The sequence below is a fragment of the Lactuca sativa genome, chromosome 8, assembly GCF_002870075.4.
Source record: "Lactuca sativa cultivar Salinas chromosome 8, Lsat_Salinas_v11, whole genome shotgun sequence".
Classification (NCBI taxonomy): Eukaryota; Viridiplantae; Streptophyta; class Magnoliopsida; order Asterales; family Asteraceae; genus Lactuca; species Lactuca sativa.
Window position 1 is genome coordinate 72,627,530 of NC_056630.2, and position 19,570 is coordinate 72,647,099.

The 19,570-nt window shown below is 33.4% G+C and overlaps 2 protein-coding genes across 2 annotated transcripts; one reads left to right on the plus strand and one right to left on the minus strand.

Moving 5' to 3' along the window:
* Nucleotides 1-237: 237 nt before the first annotated feature.
* Nucleotides 238-2,244, minus strand: LOC128127619 (transcription elongation factor SPT5-like). The gene is made up of 2 exons (XM_052766263.1): nucleotides 1,797-2,244; nucleotides 238-1,689 (listed from the first exon to the last, which is right to left on the minus strand). Exon 2 carries the CDS (start codon nucleotides 1,322-1,324, stop codon nucleotides 275-277), a length of 1,050 nt encoding a protein of 349 aa, XP_052622223.1. The 5' UTR covers nucleotides 1,325-1,689; nucleotides 1,797-2,244; the 3' UTR covers nucleotides 238-274.
* A 15,722-nt stretch (nucleotides 2,245-17,966) lies between these two features.
* On the plus strand, nucleotides 17,967-18,911 carry LOC111906293 (uncharacterized). The gene has a single exon (XM_023902050.2). The coding sequence runs from the start codon at nucleotides 17,967-17,969 to the stop codon at nucleotides 18,909-18,911; it is 945 nt and encodes a 314-aa protein (XP_023757818.1).
* The last annotated feature ends 659 nt before the right edge of the window (nucleotides 18,912-19,570 follow it).

Sequence of the window (19,570 nt, forward strand, 5' to 3'; positions counted from 1 at the left end):
TTTGGATTCGCCTCAACTTGATCAAAGATTTTCTTGTTGATTAAAGAAGCAGTACAAGCCCTGAGTTTCCTTGTTTGCAAACATGTGTGAGTTTGGTTTAAGGTCCTTATAAACCAGTCGGATTCAGGATTTGACCTAGATGCATGAATGTACCAACCACATGTTACTTTTTGTGTCTTTAATTCTTTACCCTTTCTTTTTGAAGTGGTAGCTTGACTACCCACTATGCCTTTATTGGTGACAGGTACAACACCTCTACACTGTGCCCTAAGCCTTACATTGTCATTTTTTTAAAGAAAATATTCCTTCTTGATTCTAGTGCATGCAGATCAATTGCCTCCTTTAATTCTTTTTTACTATTAAATTTATCTCCAACTAAAAAAGATTGTTTATGTACTGCCCCAAGACTGCACCTTTTTTCTTTTCTCAAATTCTTGATAAGAGCTCTTCTCTCTCTGTCTTGGTCGGATCCTTCATCCAAAGATTCAAATTCCTCATTGTTAATCACTTCCATATCTTCAGGTTCATGCCCATGAACAACATTTATACAAGAACCTTCCACATCACTTTCAACATTGAGAGTGAAGTCTCCCATGTCCACATCCACATCCTGTATATTGTTGTCAACATCCATTATGTCATCCATATGATCTTCATCTTCTATTTGTCTCTCATCTTCTTCATACTCTGGATCACTATTTTCAGATTCATCATACTCTTCAAAATTTGGATCACTTTCTTGAGATTCATCATCCTCTTCATACTCTTGATTACCCTCTTCAGATTCTCCATCCCCTTCATACTCTTCATTATCATCATCACTCCCAATCAAATTTTCCATAAGGTTATCAAATAACTCATTCAATTGTTCATCAACATTATTAACAGGGGGGGTGTTGTAGCCTTCTTCATCAACAGTTGATGCCTCTTGAACAACATTTGCAGCCTCCCTAACACCATCCATCTCATCAATGTGAACACAAGTTGCTGCCTCCTGAACATTAGTTGAACCATCCTGATCATCATTCTTTTCCTTTGAAATGTGAACAACCTCATCAATATAATCTAAATTAAGCCTCTTGCTACAAGAACTTTCACCTATTTTGGAATTCCCAACCCTACCCCTTCTATACTCTGGTGAGAAACTATCATTCTTACTCCCAAAAAGAATCAGAGACATGAACTCACCAATAGGCTCACCATTACCATGGTTCACATTTTTCATTGGAGAATCTGCATGAACTTGACCCTCAACTTCAGCCCCTTGATCATCATTTTCTGGTAATTCCTCAATGAGAACTTTACCCTTTGCATTTGGTGACATGAAGTAAGTCAATAAATTTGTCTTTCCATGCTCTGTGTACACCTCAATCAGCTTGTTATGTGCAATGTATTTAGAAAGGTTGATCACATCCTGATCATTCCCTAAAGCTCTAAGACCAAATTGAAAGTCACCATTGGGTATCCTAAAATGGTACTATATAACTGGGGATTCATCAGCGAATTCAGAATTCTATGGGTCTGGGTAACCTAGGTCAAGCATTATGGCATCAAGTTCATGCACAGAAAACTCATCAATGTCCACATAATCAACATAACGCACTTCACCTCCAATGTACTTTATATCAGGTAATTTAGTAAATTTCCCACCGTGATGAAGCTTAATACTAAACCATGTGGGTGCACCAGCTAAAAATCAAAATTGTACATATTAAAAGTTAAAATTTTGCATTTTTTTCTTCTAAATCAATAAGAAAATGCAAAGTATAAAAGTTAAAGAAAACAGAGCAGCTTACCATATACAGTTGATACATCAACAACTTCGTGTTTTGGTCTGATATGCCACATTACGAACACCATTTCGTATTAAACGTATGCCCTTATATGTGTAGTGTCGATTATCTTGTTTGGATAAGCAACGAGGGTTTTTTGCAGGTTCAATGGAGCAGAAGCAAGAAGGAGGGAGTTGGGGAGTTGACGAGTGTTGGGGAAAGTAAATGAGGGGTAAATGTCAATTAATCCAAAAAAACGTTTATGCAAAAATGGTCCCTGACATATGAAATGATGAAATTACCCTCACGTGTGAGGCACGTGAGGGGGCTTAACAGTTCCAACTTAACGGGAGTTAAGTCCAGGGACCAAAACCACATAGAAACCACTCCAAAAGGACTATGGTTCCAAAAAACTCGTGGTTTGGACTAAAACCCCAAAATTTTGCATACCACAGGGACCATTTTTGCAATTTTGTCTAATATGTTCTTTAATATTTAAAGATTTTGACAAATATAACTATTTTTTTTTATCTTATTTTATAAAAGTAACAAACATGGTTTATTTTTCAAAAATAACCATCAATTTCATATTTTTGGCATGCCCGCTAGGAACTCCACATATATTTAAGTTACAATTTTGTTTATATCAAGCGGCGATTTTAGTATACAGCACACAAACAGTGGTCATTGCAATCCCTGACCTTTTCGGACATAATTTAAAATTTTTCGAAGTTTTTTGAATTTTTTTTACTATTGTGCAACACGTGACTTTCCCGTGCACCCCTACTATGAAATCCTGCGTACGCCCCACTTGATATCCTTATAAACTTTCATAATTATGTTTACATCTTTGTAAAACTTTAAATTACATGTATATCCTTATAAAAATTGTATACATCCAAATATTTAATTTAATCATAATTGACATATTTTAAATTTTAAAAATTATATTAAAATTAGATTATAACTAAATTAATAAAGCACATTTACATTCAATCTTATAATCGATCTCTTTATTCATAACCATATTCTTTTCACATTCATATTTTGTATATTCGATTAGCAAAATCCGGTGATTCCATATTCCTACTCGATTGTTAAACAATGTATTTCATTTCCTATAATCGATTTAGAAGACCCGCGATTATTCTCTTTTAAATAATTTTGTTCTTCCTCTAGTTCTTTTGAACTGAAAATTTCAGTTACAAATAAAATCATTGAAAAACTAATTTTAATTTGGTGTCAATATATTGTAAAGATTCATGCATTAATAGGTCGAGAATAAAAATGTGGGAGAAGGTAATATAGTTGTGTTACAAGTTAATTATTTTCTTAATAATAAAAAAAAATCAATTTAAAGATGGTGTTTTTTAATAAATTAAATATGATTAACTGAAGTATTTGAATATATATATATATATATATATATATATATATATATATATATATATATATATATATATATATATATATATATATATATATGTGAATTAGTAAGTTTTATAAGGGACAAATTTCATATTTTTGTTTTTTAATCATCACAAGCTTCTCTGCGAACTCATTAATGAAGAACGAGTTTACAGAAGCTTATCTGTGAACTCAATATACTTGTACAACGGACTCAATACAAAAGTACAAAAAAATAATGATAAATCATAATTTATATGGTAGTAATTATGACTTTTTTTCTCATATAAAATGGTAGAACTAAAAAAATTGTTTGAGAAAATCTCAAATAAAGTTCATCTATGATTTACAAAAAATATGTACAAATTCTTTGGTATTGTTGTATATGATAGTCTTGGAAAAGCAATAGATAAAGCATATTTTTGGCCATTAATTACAAACTTTTATATATATATATATATATATATATATATATATATATATATATATATATATATATATATATGGGATTGATAAAATTGATTAAAGTGAAAGACAAATCATTTGGATAATAGTATTATTAAGGTGTATTTCTAACATCTAGAATATAGGTATGTTATGGATATGACTTATAAGAATGATGTAAGACATATGAAAAATGTTATTTCTAATAAGACATTGTTGTGCATATGTGTTTTGGTGACGGTTGGTGATGTTCATGAAAAAATAGTGGTGGATCAATTAAATGTTAGGCGGCGATAAACTGATGATCAAAACCTCGACAATAGAAGATGTTATGGTAGAATATGATTCAACAGAAACCATTCCATTGAAAGAGGAAGCAACAATCTAGTGGGTTTACATATCATTTCTTTAGTTCTTGAAAACATTGTATATAATAGTCCACTAAGAACTAAATAAAATGATTTACCAGAGAATGTTGATTATGGCATTGAAGATGATGATGAATGTGCATGTAATGAAATAGATAAAATGATGGCTCTTACTATTGTTCTAGAAAATAATTTAGTTAACTAAGGAGAACCAGTAGACTTTTGTGAAAAAACATATGACAATGAAGGATCTATTGAATCTGAAATATGTTGGTCGGATGATGAATATGCAAACCAATACAAAACTCAAACGTCGTTCCCATATATAGCTCTCATACCACCTTACCTTGGTTTAGTTAATGCTTTTACACCATCTCACAGTACCAAATTACCTTTAACAACAAGATATTAAACCTGTCCTTGGATTAAAATGTGTGAAAAATGTTGGTGATTTGTTTCCCTAATTGTATTTAAGTGTAATTAGTTGACTTGTTGACTAAAAATCAATATTGATGAATATTAAACAAGGAAGGTGCGGAGTACACATTTTTTTAAGTTTATTCAAGATTAAAAGTAGACTGTTATTTAGGGGCGAAGCCCCTAAACGAATGGAGGTCCGGGGGCAGCACCCCTAGGAGCGGGGTCTAAGGGGCGACAGCCCCTAGCGGGGTCCAAGGGGGAAGAGCCCATGGTTGGGGTAGAGCTGCATTTCATTCTCGGATTTATGACAACTTTTGGCTATTGGAAAACTGTTTTATGACAGTTTTAGATTATATTGTTGTATTAAAAATGCATCAGAAATCTAGATTTTGAATATTTGACCCATTTTTGGTTTTGCGTTAATCGATATAGAAAACTCATATTTATGACAGTTTTTTGACTGTTGGAAAACTGTTTTATGACAGTTTTGACAGTTTTCAGACAAAGGAGGTATTTAACTAAATTTTGGCCAGTTTTTTTAGTACTCACGAAATTGATACATTTCATTCTCTGTTTTGAATCTCTTCTAAGTCTTATCCAATCAAGATTAGGGAGTACCATCCGAATACTTTGATTTGAAAGTGAAATCACAATTCTCACAATATCCAAGTGCATTTATTACCTTGAAATTCTAATAGAAGAAGGGTTTCAAATGAAAGCACACAAATTCAACGAAATAGCGGTATGAGGTTGTTTGTTTAAAAAAAATATATTATAGTTGGTGTTTATATGCGAATTTATTTAAGGAAACTGGGATTTTCTAGGATAGAAATTTAATGCCATACACACTTATTCATCAACACAAGTACACCCAATCATAAAAAAGCAAATAAGAAAGTGTAAGGAACTTTACTGCATCACGTAATGGGTAACAATCATGGCAAAGTTTAAAAGGAGAATGATATAGTTCGAGATCTCAATTCGATGTACAATCTTGATTGCATTTATAAACATACATGACATAAGAAACATTATGTCGTCGAATTGATGAAATGTGTCCACAAAATAAACTTTTCCAAGGCTTCTAATTCATTTCACATCTTGTAGAAACATAATCATGTGATTGTGAATCACATTCTAACAGATGAGGATGATCGTTTCAAGTATTTATTTATAACTCTTGGTTACATGGTATTTTATTTTCATGTCCAATAACATAGAGTGGTTTATTCAATTAACACATTATGTTTTTTGATATTATCATCACTTGTACCTTCAAGCTTTTATAATTGAGAATGTCAAGTGGATATGAACATCAAACAATTGCATAAACATTTGAGCGATACCAAAAAAGTTTAAAAACAATATTTTTCTCTCCTAGAACTATTGGATTAGTGTCTAAGTCCATAACTATTTTGGTATGTACTTGACCCGATTATGAGCATGGTCCTTTTGGGCCTCTAGATGATTTAATGATGACACCTAAGCGCTTGGCCAAGCCGGGACTAAGTTGATGTGTTCAATTGTAGTCTCTTATCAGTCGTCATAAATCAGAAGTCAGGAAACAGTATAGAGAGAATGATTAAAATTCATGTCTTATGTCTATATGATATCTTGAGAATGGAGGAATGTATGATCCCTTATCTAGAGGACACGCTATATGATAAGATCAGAGTTCACAGCGGCTTTTGAAAGCTACGATTGTTGATCAGGTTCTGAAGTTTTACGGAAAATAGTTATTAGACTTATCCAAGTGGGAAACTGTTGGATTAGTGTCTAAGTCCATAACTATTTTGGTATGTACTTGACCCGATTATGAGCATGGTCCTTTTGGGTTGCCTTCACCATAGCAATATGTAGGATGAATTAAGGAGAGAGAGGTTTAAATATGATTTATTAATATATTATGAGAATAATATATTAAAGGAGAAATCATATTGTTTAATTAATATTGGTCAAGAATTAATTGATAATTAATTTTGTGGCTAAAAGAGATTAATTAAATTTAGGGGACTGGACTGCAATTATTGGATAATTGAGTTATTGGGCTAAGGAATGCTAAAGGAATAAGGGGTGAACGAAATTATGATGGAAGCCCATCATATTTTCGTCCATGGCCTTATCCAGAAGGTTCCATGGGCTGCTTGGAGTTTAAGTTGTCCATTAGGGTTTTGATTGAAACCCTAGCAGCCCACACAAGTATATAAAGGACCCCTTAGGCTCCAAAAACGTGGACAACTGATTCTCTAGGGTATCTAGTCATTTTTGGGCAGCCTCTCTTCTTCTCCTCTTCATCCAAGTTGCATAAGGTGTTTGTGACTCCATTAGAGGTGCAACACTTGAGGCACTAAGCTTTTGAAGCCAATCCAAGCAAGGAATTGATTGTTATTGCTATATAACAATCAAAGGTACTTCTATAAACCCTAATTCAGTTTATAATATGTTAGATCTAAGTTTATTAGTCTTGGATTCAAAGCATGTACAATAAAGAAACCCAGATCCAAGCATTAGGGTTGTATGAGCACATAGGATTGTTCTTATGCCTAAAACCCATCAGTGGTATCAGAGCCTTGAATGGTTTCAGTTGTATGTGATGCTTAACTATTTTGTTTGCTTAAAATCGAGTTTTTGGCCTTTGCCCGACTCAACTCGGCGACTCAGTATCTGGACTCGGCGAGTTGGCCCTACTCGGCGAGTTAGTGCGTCAGGCAGAGGGTATTTCGAGATTTAGCTGCTGTTTTGACTTGGATTTGATGCTTAATTCGTTTTTTGAAGTTAAAATCCGATTTTTATCTTAAATTAATGATTATGCTTGCCAAAACAATAGATAATTTCAAATCTTTTAAATATTGGTTGTTTATATGATAAATATGGATTATTTCAAATTATTTGGTAATTATCTAGTGACTAAAATAAGATTAGGTCAAATATAGATAATTATGAAATTAATTGTTTAATTTGAATTATTTGTTATTTGATCCCTAATGTTTTGAAATGTTTCAAAACTTGCCCTCAAGTTTTGGAATTTAAAATTTGACTAAAAGTTTAATTTTGAAATGTTAAATTCTAAAACCCTAGTAATTTGAAAAGTTCAAATCACACCCTTATGATTTTATTAATAAATTTAAGTGCATAATTAAAAGTGATTTAATAAACCCATAAAGTTTTTGGTTTATATTTAATTAAATTAAAAGTTTAATTTACTAAGTTAAACCACCTAGTATTTTAAAAGTGTAAAATACACCCTATACTATATATAACATTAAAAGTCTAGTATTATCTATGTATGAGTAAACAGTTAGTCTTACCGTTAGTAGGCCTCATTCATGAAGCTGGTCTATAAGGGGTGTTTAAGGAAATTGCCTATAAAATGGCGATTGAATGAGTATCCACTCTTACCCACCGCACTCTTGACTAGTGGAGGGTCGTTAGCCGAACGGGTAGGATAGGACAGAAACCTTCCATTATAAGTATAATGAAGTACAAAGTAACTAAATGCTTTTTCAAATTCCCAAATCATAGTTACTTTAGGAAAAATGTGAAATTGTATGCTAATCCATAGAATTACACTTCGTACCCCTGTCAAACGTTAGTGGAGCGTGTGTGGTTAACCGGCACACTAATTTGGGGATGACATTGGTAGCGAAGGGTGACTCAATGTTTTTCATAGATCAATGGAGCGTGTGTGGCTAACTGGCACATTGATTAGGTGATTGTAGCATTGGGTGCACCACGTGATTCGTCTGGTTATTCACACCTTATTTGTGATCCTCGACATCCCAGTCACAAATAGTAGGGCATAATCGAGATTAAACATGCCATTGAAAAGTTCAATGAATCTCAATAAAACTTAAACTTCCTTTCGTTTTTCATGGTGGAAATTGGTAAATCGTCATTTACCTACCTTCAAATATTCTGCAACTAGATTACGGCATCCCTCTTCTAGGTTGTAGAATATTGTGTTGGATCCTAGCCTTAATAACTCATTTGGGTGTTTTATTAAAGACTCAATCAACTTAACTTGAATTTTCTCCCGTTTTGTAGATGTCTGGCTCTAACCGTGGTATTCCCGAATCCCAAGGAAAAAGTGTTCCTAATGAAAGTGAAAGCTTGATTCAAAGTGAAGGATCACTGTGGACTAGCTTGATTTCACTTCCTCCTCTTCCTCCCGTTGTTCTCCCTAACCCTAATGATCGAAGATTTGAAAGGTTCAAGATCACCGAATGCCTATTGGAAATGGAACATCAAGATGGCAAACCCGTGTGTGCTCACATCCTAGGGATGAAATCACACATTGATAGGTTGATTATGTTGGGTGCGTCTATCTCAAATAAGTTGGCTGTGGACTGGGTTCTTCAGTCACTCCCTAAATCATATGATAAGTTCATAAGAGAGTATTATATGATGAAACTTGACGCAGCCCTCATTGACTTGACTTACATGCTTATTGCTGTTGAATCAGAAATGATTTGGCGAAGTAATGGAGCATATTTGTCTGATAACTCAACCAACCATGCTTCCATGGACACCACCTGTTCCTGCTGCCAAGGGAAGGGGTAATGGATACGAAGCTGCCCGAAGGACCTGAAGAATCTAAGAGATAAGAGAGTCGATAAGTAGGGCTCTACTTCAGGTATAAAATCCACTATCTAACTCCATTTAAATTCCTATTCTTTATTCATAATGTGATAAGATTACATTTGCATGTTTTGCAGGATTAGAGAAAAGAGAGGAAGTTTGATGGAAGAGCAAGATGAGTCTGATCACGAAGAAATGGATTTCGATCGCATGAATTCGAAGATCAGATTTTGAGCTTAGGAAGTTATGATAGATTTGTTAGGAGTATCTGATTACATAGTTTTTCATTTGAATTTTGCATTGTAAGGACATGTTTTCCGCTGTTTTTATGAATAAAATAAATTTTGGTTTTTTATTTTATTTGTTTATCCTTGCAATGAAATATATGAAAAATTGATGTTTGTGTACTTCTATTATTAGCAAAATGGATTTGATTCTTAATTATCTTATTTGTGGAAACGTCAAAAGTTTACCAAATAGGGAGAGTTTCTCATCGCCCAAGTTTCAATTGGTCAGAAACTTGGAATCATGCAATGTGTATTGTATGATGAATGAAAAACTTTCACATTTGGGAAACTTAGACTAATTCTTTAGCAAAGTGTCAATTGAAGGACTAGGAGATCAAGTACACTAGGTTGTGCGTTGATCAAGTCCACCACAAGAGTGACAAAGATATTCGTCATGATTTACTAAAGTTTAGTAAATATGATTATAATTATAAGATTGAGTGTAATTCTGAGTTGATTGAAAGAGTTTCAATGAATAGTAGAACGAATAAAGAAGAATCAAGTAGGCAGAAAAATAAAAGTTTCTCCTTTTTAGGAAGAAGGGAGAGTACCTTTTATTGTGTTTTATGATAAGTCTTAAAGATTAAGAACCATGTCTCAATAGATCCTCTAAGTGAGTCTTAGTGCAATTGCATGTCTAAGAAGAGGAATCGAGTATTGTAGAAATGGTTAAATCAATAAGTCAATCATACTTCGTTCCAATATCAAGTCTTAGAGTCAAGATTGTGACATTGAGTGAAAAGTCTTAAGTAGGTTTATAACACTTAACAAATGTGGAATTTGGAAAAGTTTTCTTATTCTTGCACATTTGAAATTGGTAAGTTGTGTTGTCTTGGATAAGACAAAGACCAACTAGGACCAATTATGTGAAGTGTTTTGTCTTGATAAGAACTACACTAACTCTTGAATATTTGCTTTGTCAAGACATGTTTCTTGAAAAGAGAATCTTATATATCAAGGAGTCAGTGGGAGTCTTAATGGTTTTGAAAGGTTTCAAGAACAAATCAAGAATAAACCTTATAGATCATCACTAGCACACGACTTGGGGTTTACAACCTATCGTGCTGACATTATTTTGTTTATATGCCATTCCAATTGAGTTAATTGTGTATGTGAGTTCTATGAGTTCTCATTTGAATGCATACTAGAGCCTTAGTCGATGGAAAGTACATTGATATGTAAGGACAAATTACTAAACTACTTGGAAGACATGGTGGGCACTCGTGTTACCATAAGGCAAGAAATCAAGATTAAGAAAGTTCAGTCCATATGAGGTTGAATTTGTCACAAACTTTGGTTTTGGCAAATTCACATGGATAGGAACTCATACACCATAAAATCTAAGTGTCATAAGATTCCCTCCTTCATGAAAATGACTGTGAGGAAATGCTTTCACTAAGAGAGATCTTAAGAAGATAGCAATTGTGAAAATTGTATTCTCAAATTCGATTATGGTTACGACATCCTTTTCCATAGTTCGAATTGTGAGATTTGGCAATTAGTTTGAAGATTTGGAACTTAGTAACATAAGTTCTAAATTGTTTAAGCACACATATGAGCAATCTAAGGCAAAGGTGTATAAGTTTAAGAAGCTTAGATAAAGGCTTATCGAAGCATCTAGTATTAAAAATATGAATTTCAGAAATTCAATAGGCATTGTTTTTCTGGAAGTTCATTTGTTTTCTGAATACATGTCAAAGCTAGTGGGAGCATAAGTGTTATGCTTATATGATAATAATCATCATGATAGTGGGAGCATAAGTGTTATGATTGTATGATTATTATGGCGAGTATTGCAAGTTAGCAATATTAATTATAGAAAAACAAAGATTCAATTTGCAAAGTTGCATGGGTTGAAAAAATTGTTTTTGCTATAATTAAGGGAGAGAATATTATACTTCGTTTCAAAATCTAAAGCTTAGATTGAGAAATTTTAATATGTTCAGTCAAAGGATACATTGTGTGTTCTCAAATTTCGATTATGATTACGGCATCCCTCTTCATAGTTTGAATTGTGAGAACATGACACATAAAATATTATGGCAAAAGATTGGTAAAGTATCATATCTTTATGTAAGACATTATGCATTGTGTCCCATACGCTTCGGGTATAGGATCGATTGCAAATGCTATAATACTTTACCATTCTAAAATTTTCCAAATGTCTAGCGCATTAAGAGGGAAAAAGGACTAGAATTGGTTTTGACTAAAATAATTGAACAACTATCAAAGGACGATCCAAAGTTCGCTGAGGATTGGTCGCTTGTAAGTAGTTAGAAGTATGGTATTGGATGGACCATATCGACATTATTATGAATAGATAAGATTCTATTAAGAATGAGTTGTCATATGGCAAATGTGGAAATGTTTCCATATTGGGAGTTGCATATTAAGAATCTATGTCTAGATTAGAAACTTTTATGCAAGAAGGATGTTCAAAGGAATATACTTTGAATGTGAGACTTCACGTCTATAGAATTGTCTTGTAACAATTTGCGATAGAGTACTTTGTAATTTCATTGGCCAAGTCTTGGTGACTTTTGTGCTATGACTTTGCGAAAGGATCGTTGCGTAAAATGTTAGAATCTAGCATATTCTAGTAGTGGCAAGAACCTTGTGTTCTTACACTAACAATGGGGATTAAGGAATTGTGAAATGAGCATCATTGAAAAGGTTTATTTCACAAAGCATGGACCATAGGAAACAAAGTGTGCATGCTTAGAGCATGGGACAATTGTTGTTGTAATTCAAGTAATGAGTTGATTATCCGAAACATTAAATGATAAATAATGAGTGATCAATATGGTGGATAAATAGAAGTGTTTTATTTACTCTCACAAGTTTGGGGCCATATAGGATTAAGTATTATTGTTATGTTTCAATTTGCATGTTTTGACTTCCCGAATAACTAGGTTATTCAAACATCCACAGTCGGTCATACGTTGGAAGTAAGTATGTAGGAAGACTGTCATGAATATGTCTGTAGATTGTCTGAAGTGTTTAGACATAGCACAAGTTTGCTGCAGAGTTCATGAGTGCTTTGATAAGATTAGAGTATTGGATTAAACCCACGCTCACTTGGATCACTTCATGGATTTATCACGAGTGATTAGTGAGACGATAATATTGTATATTCTTGAAACCGAGACATGTGATTTGTTATTTGTTGGTCGGTTGCACATTGATAATAAGTAAACGCACCAGTAACTTGGTGTTATAAAACTTATTGTTGTTTGTGATTTGATCGGTAAATGCAAGCGAGCATATGAGTCGAAGTTTATCCATTCCTTTTACCCAAAGTGGGATAAAAGCGATATATGTGGGCCTCTAGATGATTTAATGATGACACCTAAGCGCTTGGCCAAGCCGGGACTAAGTTGATGTGTTCAATTGTAGTCTCTTATCAGTCGTCATAAATCAGAAGTCAGGAAACAGTATAGAGAGAATGATTAAAATTCATGTCTTATGTCTATATGATATCTTGAGAATGGAGGAATGTATGATCCCTTATCTAGAGGACACGCTATATGATAAGATCAGAGTTCACAGCGGCTTTTGAAAGCTACGATTGTTGATCAGGTTCTGAAGTTTTACGGAAAATAGTTATTAGACTTATCCAAGTGGGAAACTGTTGGATTAGTGTCTAAGTCCATAACTATTTTGGTATGTACTTGACCCGATTATGAGCATGGTCCTTTTGGGTTGCCTTCACCATAGCAATATGTAGGATGAATTAAGGAGAGAGAGGTTTAAATATGATTTATTAATATATTATGAGAATAATATATTAAAGGAGAAATCATATTGTTTAATTAATATTGGTCAAGAATTAATTGATAATTAATTTTGTGGCTAAAAGAGATTAATTAAATTTAGGGGACTGGACTGCAATTATTGGATAATTGAGTTATTGGGCTAAGGAATGCTAAAGGAATAAGGGGTGAACGAAATTATGATGGAAGCCCATCATATTTTCGTCCATGGCCTTATCCAGAAGGTTCCATGGGCTGCTTAGAGTTTAAGCTGTCCATTAGGGTTTTGACTGAAACCCTAGCAGCCCACACAAGTATATAAAGGACCCCTTAGGCTCCAAAAACGTGGACAACTGATTCTCTAGGGTTTCTAGTCGTTTTTGGGCAGCCCCTCTTCTTCTCCTCTTCATCCAAGTTGCATAAGGTGTTTGTGACTCCATTAGAGGTGCAACACTTGAGGCACTAAGCTTTTGAAGCCATTCCAAGCAAGGAATTGATTGTTATTGCTATATAACAATCAAAGGTAATTCTATAAACCCTAATTCAGTTTATAATATGTTAGATCTAAGTTTATTAGTCTTGGATTCAAAGCATGTACAATAGAGAAACCTAGATCCAAGCATTAGGGTTGTATGAGCACATAGGATTGTTCTTATGCCTAAAACCCATCAAGAACATCAAACACCAACCCTTGAAGATAGTGTTTGACTAATAATCATAATACGTTATATTTATTATAATTACAATGGTTGGTAGGGAAGGTTTTATAGGTTAATTATTTTTTATCAAGATAAGAAAGTGATTTAAAAATAGATTAATATAAAAATTTATAAAGATGAACATTTTACAAAATTAATAGAATTTTTAATAAAACTAAGATAAAATAATAAGAATGAATAATAAATTATGAGATAAAAAAATTTGATTTTTGCTCACATTTAGTCACCATCTTTTTTATGTATGTAATTTACCAGTGAACTTATTTGTGGTGTTCGAAAGATACATTTATGACATGTAATTAGAGGTGAGCCTAGTGTATGTCATGGTGGGTCACTTAACCCACCTAAATTTATAAAATTTACAACAATTTATATATAAAATGTGATATCCCCCATTTTTAAGAATCAATTCAAGCATTTTTTTTCGTTTTATAAAATTGAGATGCGGAAATTCTCAGTTAAACAAAACATTTTGAGATAACAAATATTATTTCATTTTATTAAAAACCTCGAGGATGTCATGATGCATATCCAAACATACATTATAGAGTAAAATATAAAAGGTCCTTAAACTACTACGCACATATCTTTATTCCACTCAGCATCCTAACTAGACTACTGCAGCTTTGGTTCCACTACCTGTGATGCATAAAGATGAGTGAGTCAGGTTTAGGAAAACATGGTTAGATACATAGGGTTTTCAAGCCCATAAAAATTTAATGATAATAATTTATATCATTCATGCAAAAAATATTATCAAACAATTTTTATATATGGCCTAAGACCAACTACCCAACCCAACTAATCCTCTTAGATCCTAAATGCAACGATTATCGGGAGGAATTGTCCAACCTGATGAATCGTTTGAGCAACTGTTTGAATACACAGCTAGGGGTGTCCTTGACCAATGTAGGTCATATAAGGTGACCAATCTTCATAGATTTGATAAATATGGTATCCCACTTTATCTACGTCCATGTGTTATAAGTCTATGCTAGCAATGTAATTCACTAGACTGTCTGGAATAGTCAAGTGTTGTCCTCTATTCTAGTCGATGACCCGGACATACTTGCTAGTTGTCTGATCTGGACCACCATTTTTTGTCATCAAAGAAAGTGGAGAAACACTCCACTATGATCTCACACACTCTATCCCAATCAAGAGACCTAATCGATATCTAACTTAATTTCAACTAAGTATCCTTTAAAAGTCTCATTCTTAACCTACGGCAAGACTTATAACTAAAGGCAATCGATTTCCAATACAATTTCAAACTCAATAGTATTAGCCTATTTATACACATAACATATAGCACATATAATACATGCAAACATTTAATGTCTCATATAAATAATAACTTTATTTTAGATTATGATTTTGATAGTAACTACGCACTCACCAGACAAAGTGTATGGTGATTGGTGAATCAAGCAGAGCTTCGCCTTACACCTTTTCTAAAAGACCTAGATGTACATAATGCTAAGTCTTAGTCTATTATTTCAAGTATTTAGATTCCTCAATAATCTCAAAGTCTACTTCAAGGTCTAACTAAGGAATAACCAGGTAGGATCATATCGGATGTAGGGTTCATTTGGTATACAGAGTATACTGTTTGGAAACCCCACATTAAACACCTTACTAAATCCAGCTCAAGAATTACTCCCATAAGTAGATCAAGCAGTATAACGACTTGAAATCATTGATAAACCTTACTTATAAGTTCCTAGTAACGACTTATAACCATAATTATGAATTACACGGAAGCAGAGTAAGTGTAGCTCACTTACAGAGTACTATAGACGAGAACCAGGATCTATGCGGGTAGAATACTGACTAAGAATCTCCTACTCAAAGGCTACTACTCAAATGAGTAATCAGGAGCGTCGTAGGGCTTCACCACAGAGCAGAAGAAAAGGAAAAATGGGCTAAATGTCGAGAATTTTATAGAGAAATCGATTTAGAGGTGTGAGGAAGAATGAAGGAATGAGGTGTTATTTATAGACTGAATCCTTGGGATGTGCATCTTGCAGCATGGGGGCACACCGCGCTCTTGGTCGGGACATAGTGACGTGGCATGATACGTGTCGCAAAGTGGGTGGGGATGTGTGGTCTTGTCGGGCGCACAACGCTCCTGACGTGCACACTTACCATTTTCAGATTTTTGAATTGCGTATCTCCTTCAGACAAACTTCGTTTTTTACGTTCTTTATATCCTTGAAAAGTTCTCGACGAGATCTATAACTTTCATTTAGACTCCGTCGACTAACTTTGACTTTATATTTTTCACACATGCTTAAACTGTTAAAGCCCGTACAAAAAGTATAACTCTCTCATCAAATGTCCGTTTTCGACAGACTTTTTATCGTTGAACTCTTATTAACGAGATCTTCAACTATCGTTTAGATTATTTTGGCTAAAAGTCAACCAATCTAAATTTCGATTTTTGAGCAGAATATTGTTAAGCCGAATCTTAGAATAATAATAACTTCCTTTCACGAAGTCAGATTTAGACGCTTTCTATGTAAATGCTCTCGGTTAAACGACTACTACAATTTTCGTTTAGATCAATAAGGCTAAAAAGTAATTTAACAAAAATCTACTTTTTATGAGATATGGAGTCGTGCCGGTTAAATCGTGAAACTTCGATGAAGCATAACTTCTTCGTATGAATTCGGATTTGAACGCTCATTATATCTCTGGAATCCTTATGACGTACACTACAACTAGGTTAAGATTATTTGTCCTAAGTAATGTTTTCTCTTCAATGCGTATTTTAAATCCTATTTATTTTATTATTAATTACACTTAATATTTTGTAGAACACATAAGCATATAAATATATGAATAATCTTTTATTTTTCATTCACATAAGATTACAATGGTTGATCAAAGCGATTCCAGAAAATGACCTAATCTAGCAGAAAATGTGGGCGTTACATTAAATATTTAGGACATGCCTGAAATATTTTGAAGTACCTACCTTATGGTGTTTGGAAAAAAATGAATATATATATATATATATATATATATATATATATATATATATATATATATATATATATATATAAAAGACATCATATTTTAATGGTACGAAAAAGTCTCACACCACTCCAAAAAGAAAATGATAAGGAGGTTTCCATTGTAAATTGATGATTATTCTTTCACACTTTCACACGCTAGTTGAGCATTGGTTTAGACTAGCTTACTCAAAGTCTAAGTTAATTTTATTCAAACATATAAATAATTTATGGAAGGACCGTTTGGGCTCTACCATTTCACCACCAATGTTTATACATAACGAAGCAATTATTTTTCTGGTTGAATCCACCGGCACAGATGAACTAGTTTAGGAACCGTATGTTTTTCTATTTTAGACTTACTATGGCCTGCAATAGCCACTTATACTGATATTTTTTTAGCACAAAAAATAAATGAACGTAATGGTATACAAAAAAGGAAAACGAGTAAATATAAAACCATAAATTATTTTCCATAATATATAAGCATGGAGCCATAGACTATTTATTATATGTGCGTGAATATAGGCATGATTTTTTTTAAAATGTACACTTTCGTATATTAAATTTTGGTGGGAAAAAATACATAAAAAGAAACGATTTATTACATATAGATAAATATAGGTACGATTCTAAAATTGGCAAATTCTATATACAGAAGTTTTGGGAAAAAATTACATAATAATAGACAATTTATTGGACATGATGACATGAATGTGAACATAAATAAACATAGGTATACGATATTAGAAAATTTCAATTTTATATATTGAGTTTTGGGAAAAAAAATTACATAATAATAGACAATTTATTGGACATGTGAATAGATATAGGTACGAATTTAGAGAAGTCCAATTATATATAATTATATATAGTTAATTTTGGGGGTAAAAATACATAACAATAGACAATTTATTATATATATGAATGAATACTTGTACAATTCTAGAAAAGTCCAATTTTATACGTCTAATTGTAGGAAGATAAATAAATGAACATAAACGATTTCTTATACGTGTGGAAAAGTCTCATTTTTTAATGCAACGATAGCGAAATTTAAATTTTCCACAAACAACGGACCCACATGTGACTGAAGAAAGCAACTCCGACGACGCGATAATGATCATGGTTCGTATATAATTCTCTCTGCCACCGCCGCCACCACCATTTCCTGATTTCCACCATTGTGATCTGCCACTTCCATGAAGATAACACAGGTGCACACCGTGAACCTTCGCACCATACTCTCCGAGACAACGAGGATCGTGAAAGCTAACAACACCGACTTTATCGCTTTATACATCTTCTTCCTCCCTCTCGCCTTCTCTCTCGTCATCACCCCTACTCTCCACCTCCACCTCTCCGGCAGCTTCTTCACCGTCGATCTCTTCCACAATTCTCTCGCAAATAATCAGACTCTTGTAACATGTCATCTTCTCTACATCCTAATCGTGTATCTACTCACTCTATGTGCCATAGGGACAATTGGCTACAGTACATACAATGTTTTCATAGGTACACCGGTCAATTTCTTCACATCCCTTAAATCCTTAACCTTCATCTTCTTCCCAATCGTTTCCACCGCCATTATAGCTCACCTTCTGCTACTTTTGATCTCGCTAACTTGCCTCCTGTTTGTTGGAATGATTGTTATGCTGGGGAAAAGCCTAGGGATACTTGTAATCGACTACAACTCGATTTACTTCATGTGGTTTTCCATCGCGACAATAATCGGTATAACAATCTATTTCCACATGAACTGGTGTTTGGCTTTCATGGTCGTTGTTGCAGAATCTAAATGGGGATTTGCAGCTTTGATGAGGAGTTGGTATTTAGTGAAGGGGATGAGATCGGTTTCATTGTCCTTGTTGTTGTATTATTTGATCTGTAATGGAGGTATGGCGTGGTCATTTTCACATACTGTATCTTTTTGTGTGTTGCGTAGGGAGACCCTGAGCTTTGTCTTGCTTACGATGTTTGGTTCCTTCTTCCTGATGTTGTGTTTGGTTATGAACACCGCTGCCAACACTGTGTTTTATATGTACTGCAAGGCTTTCCATGGTGAATTGGAGCTTGAGATTGGTTATGGGTTTGATCATCATTACATCAACTTGCCTTCTTCCGATGATACTGTTGTTGGAGCTTGATGATCAAAGATTATAGCCTGGTTTTTCGGTCCTGTAGATGTTTATTTTGCTCATATGGTTTTGTTTTATACATGTATACATATACAAGTGCAGAAGTTTGTGTACTTGGTATAGAATTTTGTAAAGACATGCTGAATATCCTATTAAAATCATAAGCATGTAAAGTTTGTTTGTTTCTTTTAAAGACTGCAATTTGTATCCATGATAACTTTATTATAGGTAGATCGTTTTTCTAGGTTTGTAATAGGAGGAAGAAATGTAAAATGACTTGGGGGTCTTACCGTAAACGTTTAACTTTTTCTTGCTCAATGGTATGTTGTTTTTAATTCCAGTTTGTCGTTCTAAAAAACATTTGGGTTTGTTTAAGCAATGAGTCTCAAGTATAACTTTGAATTTCCATATTTTCATGTTTTTTGTATCCTCTTGTCAATTGATTACTTATTTTCTTGAATTTTTATATTTTTTTTATGTTCAAGTCATCTTGAATTCATCTTATAATTTGGTATGAAGCGTTTGGACAATTAAGTTGTGTGGTTTGAATTCATTTATAATTTGGTACAAACTCCTATAAACTGAACCCAAGGAAGGATATCTAGAAAAACCAAACCAAACCAAAAAAAAAAAAAAACAGAACTAAAACATTTCCAAAAACAAAATGG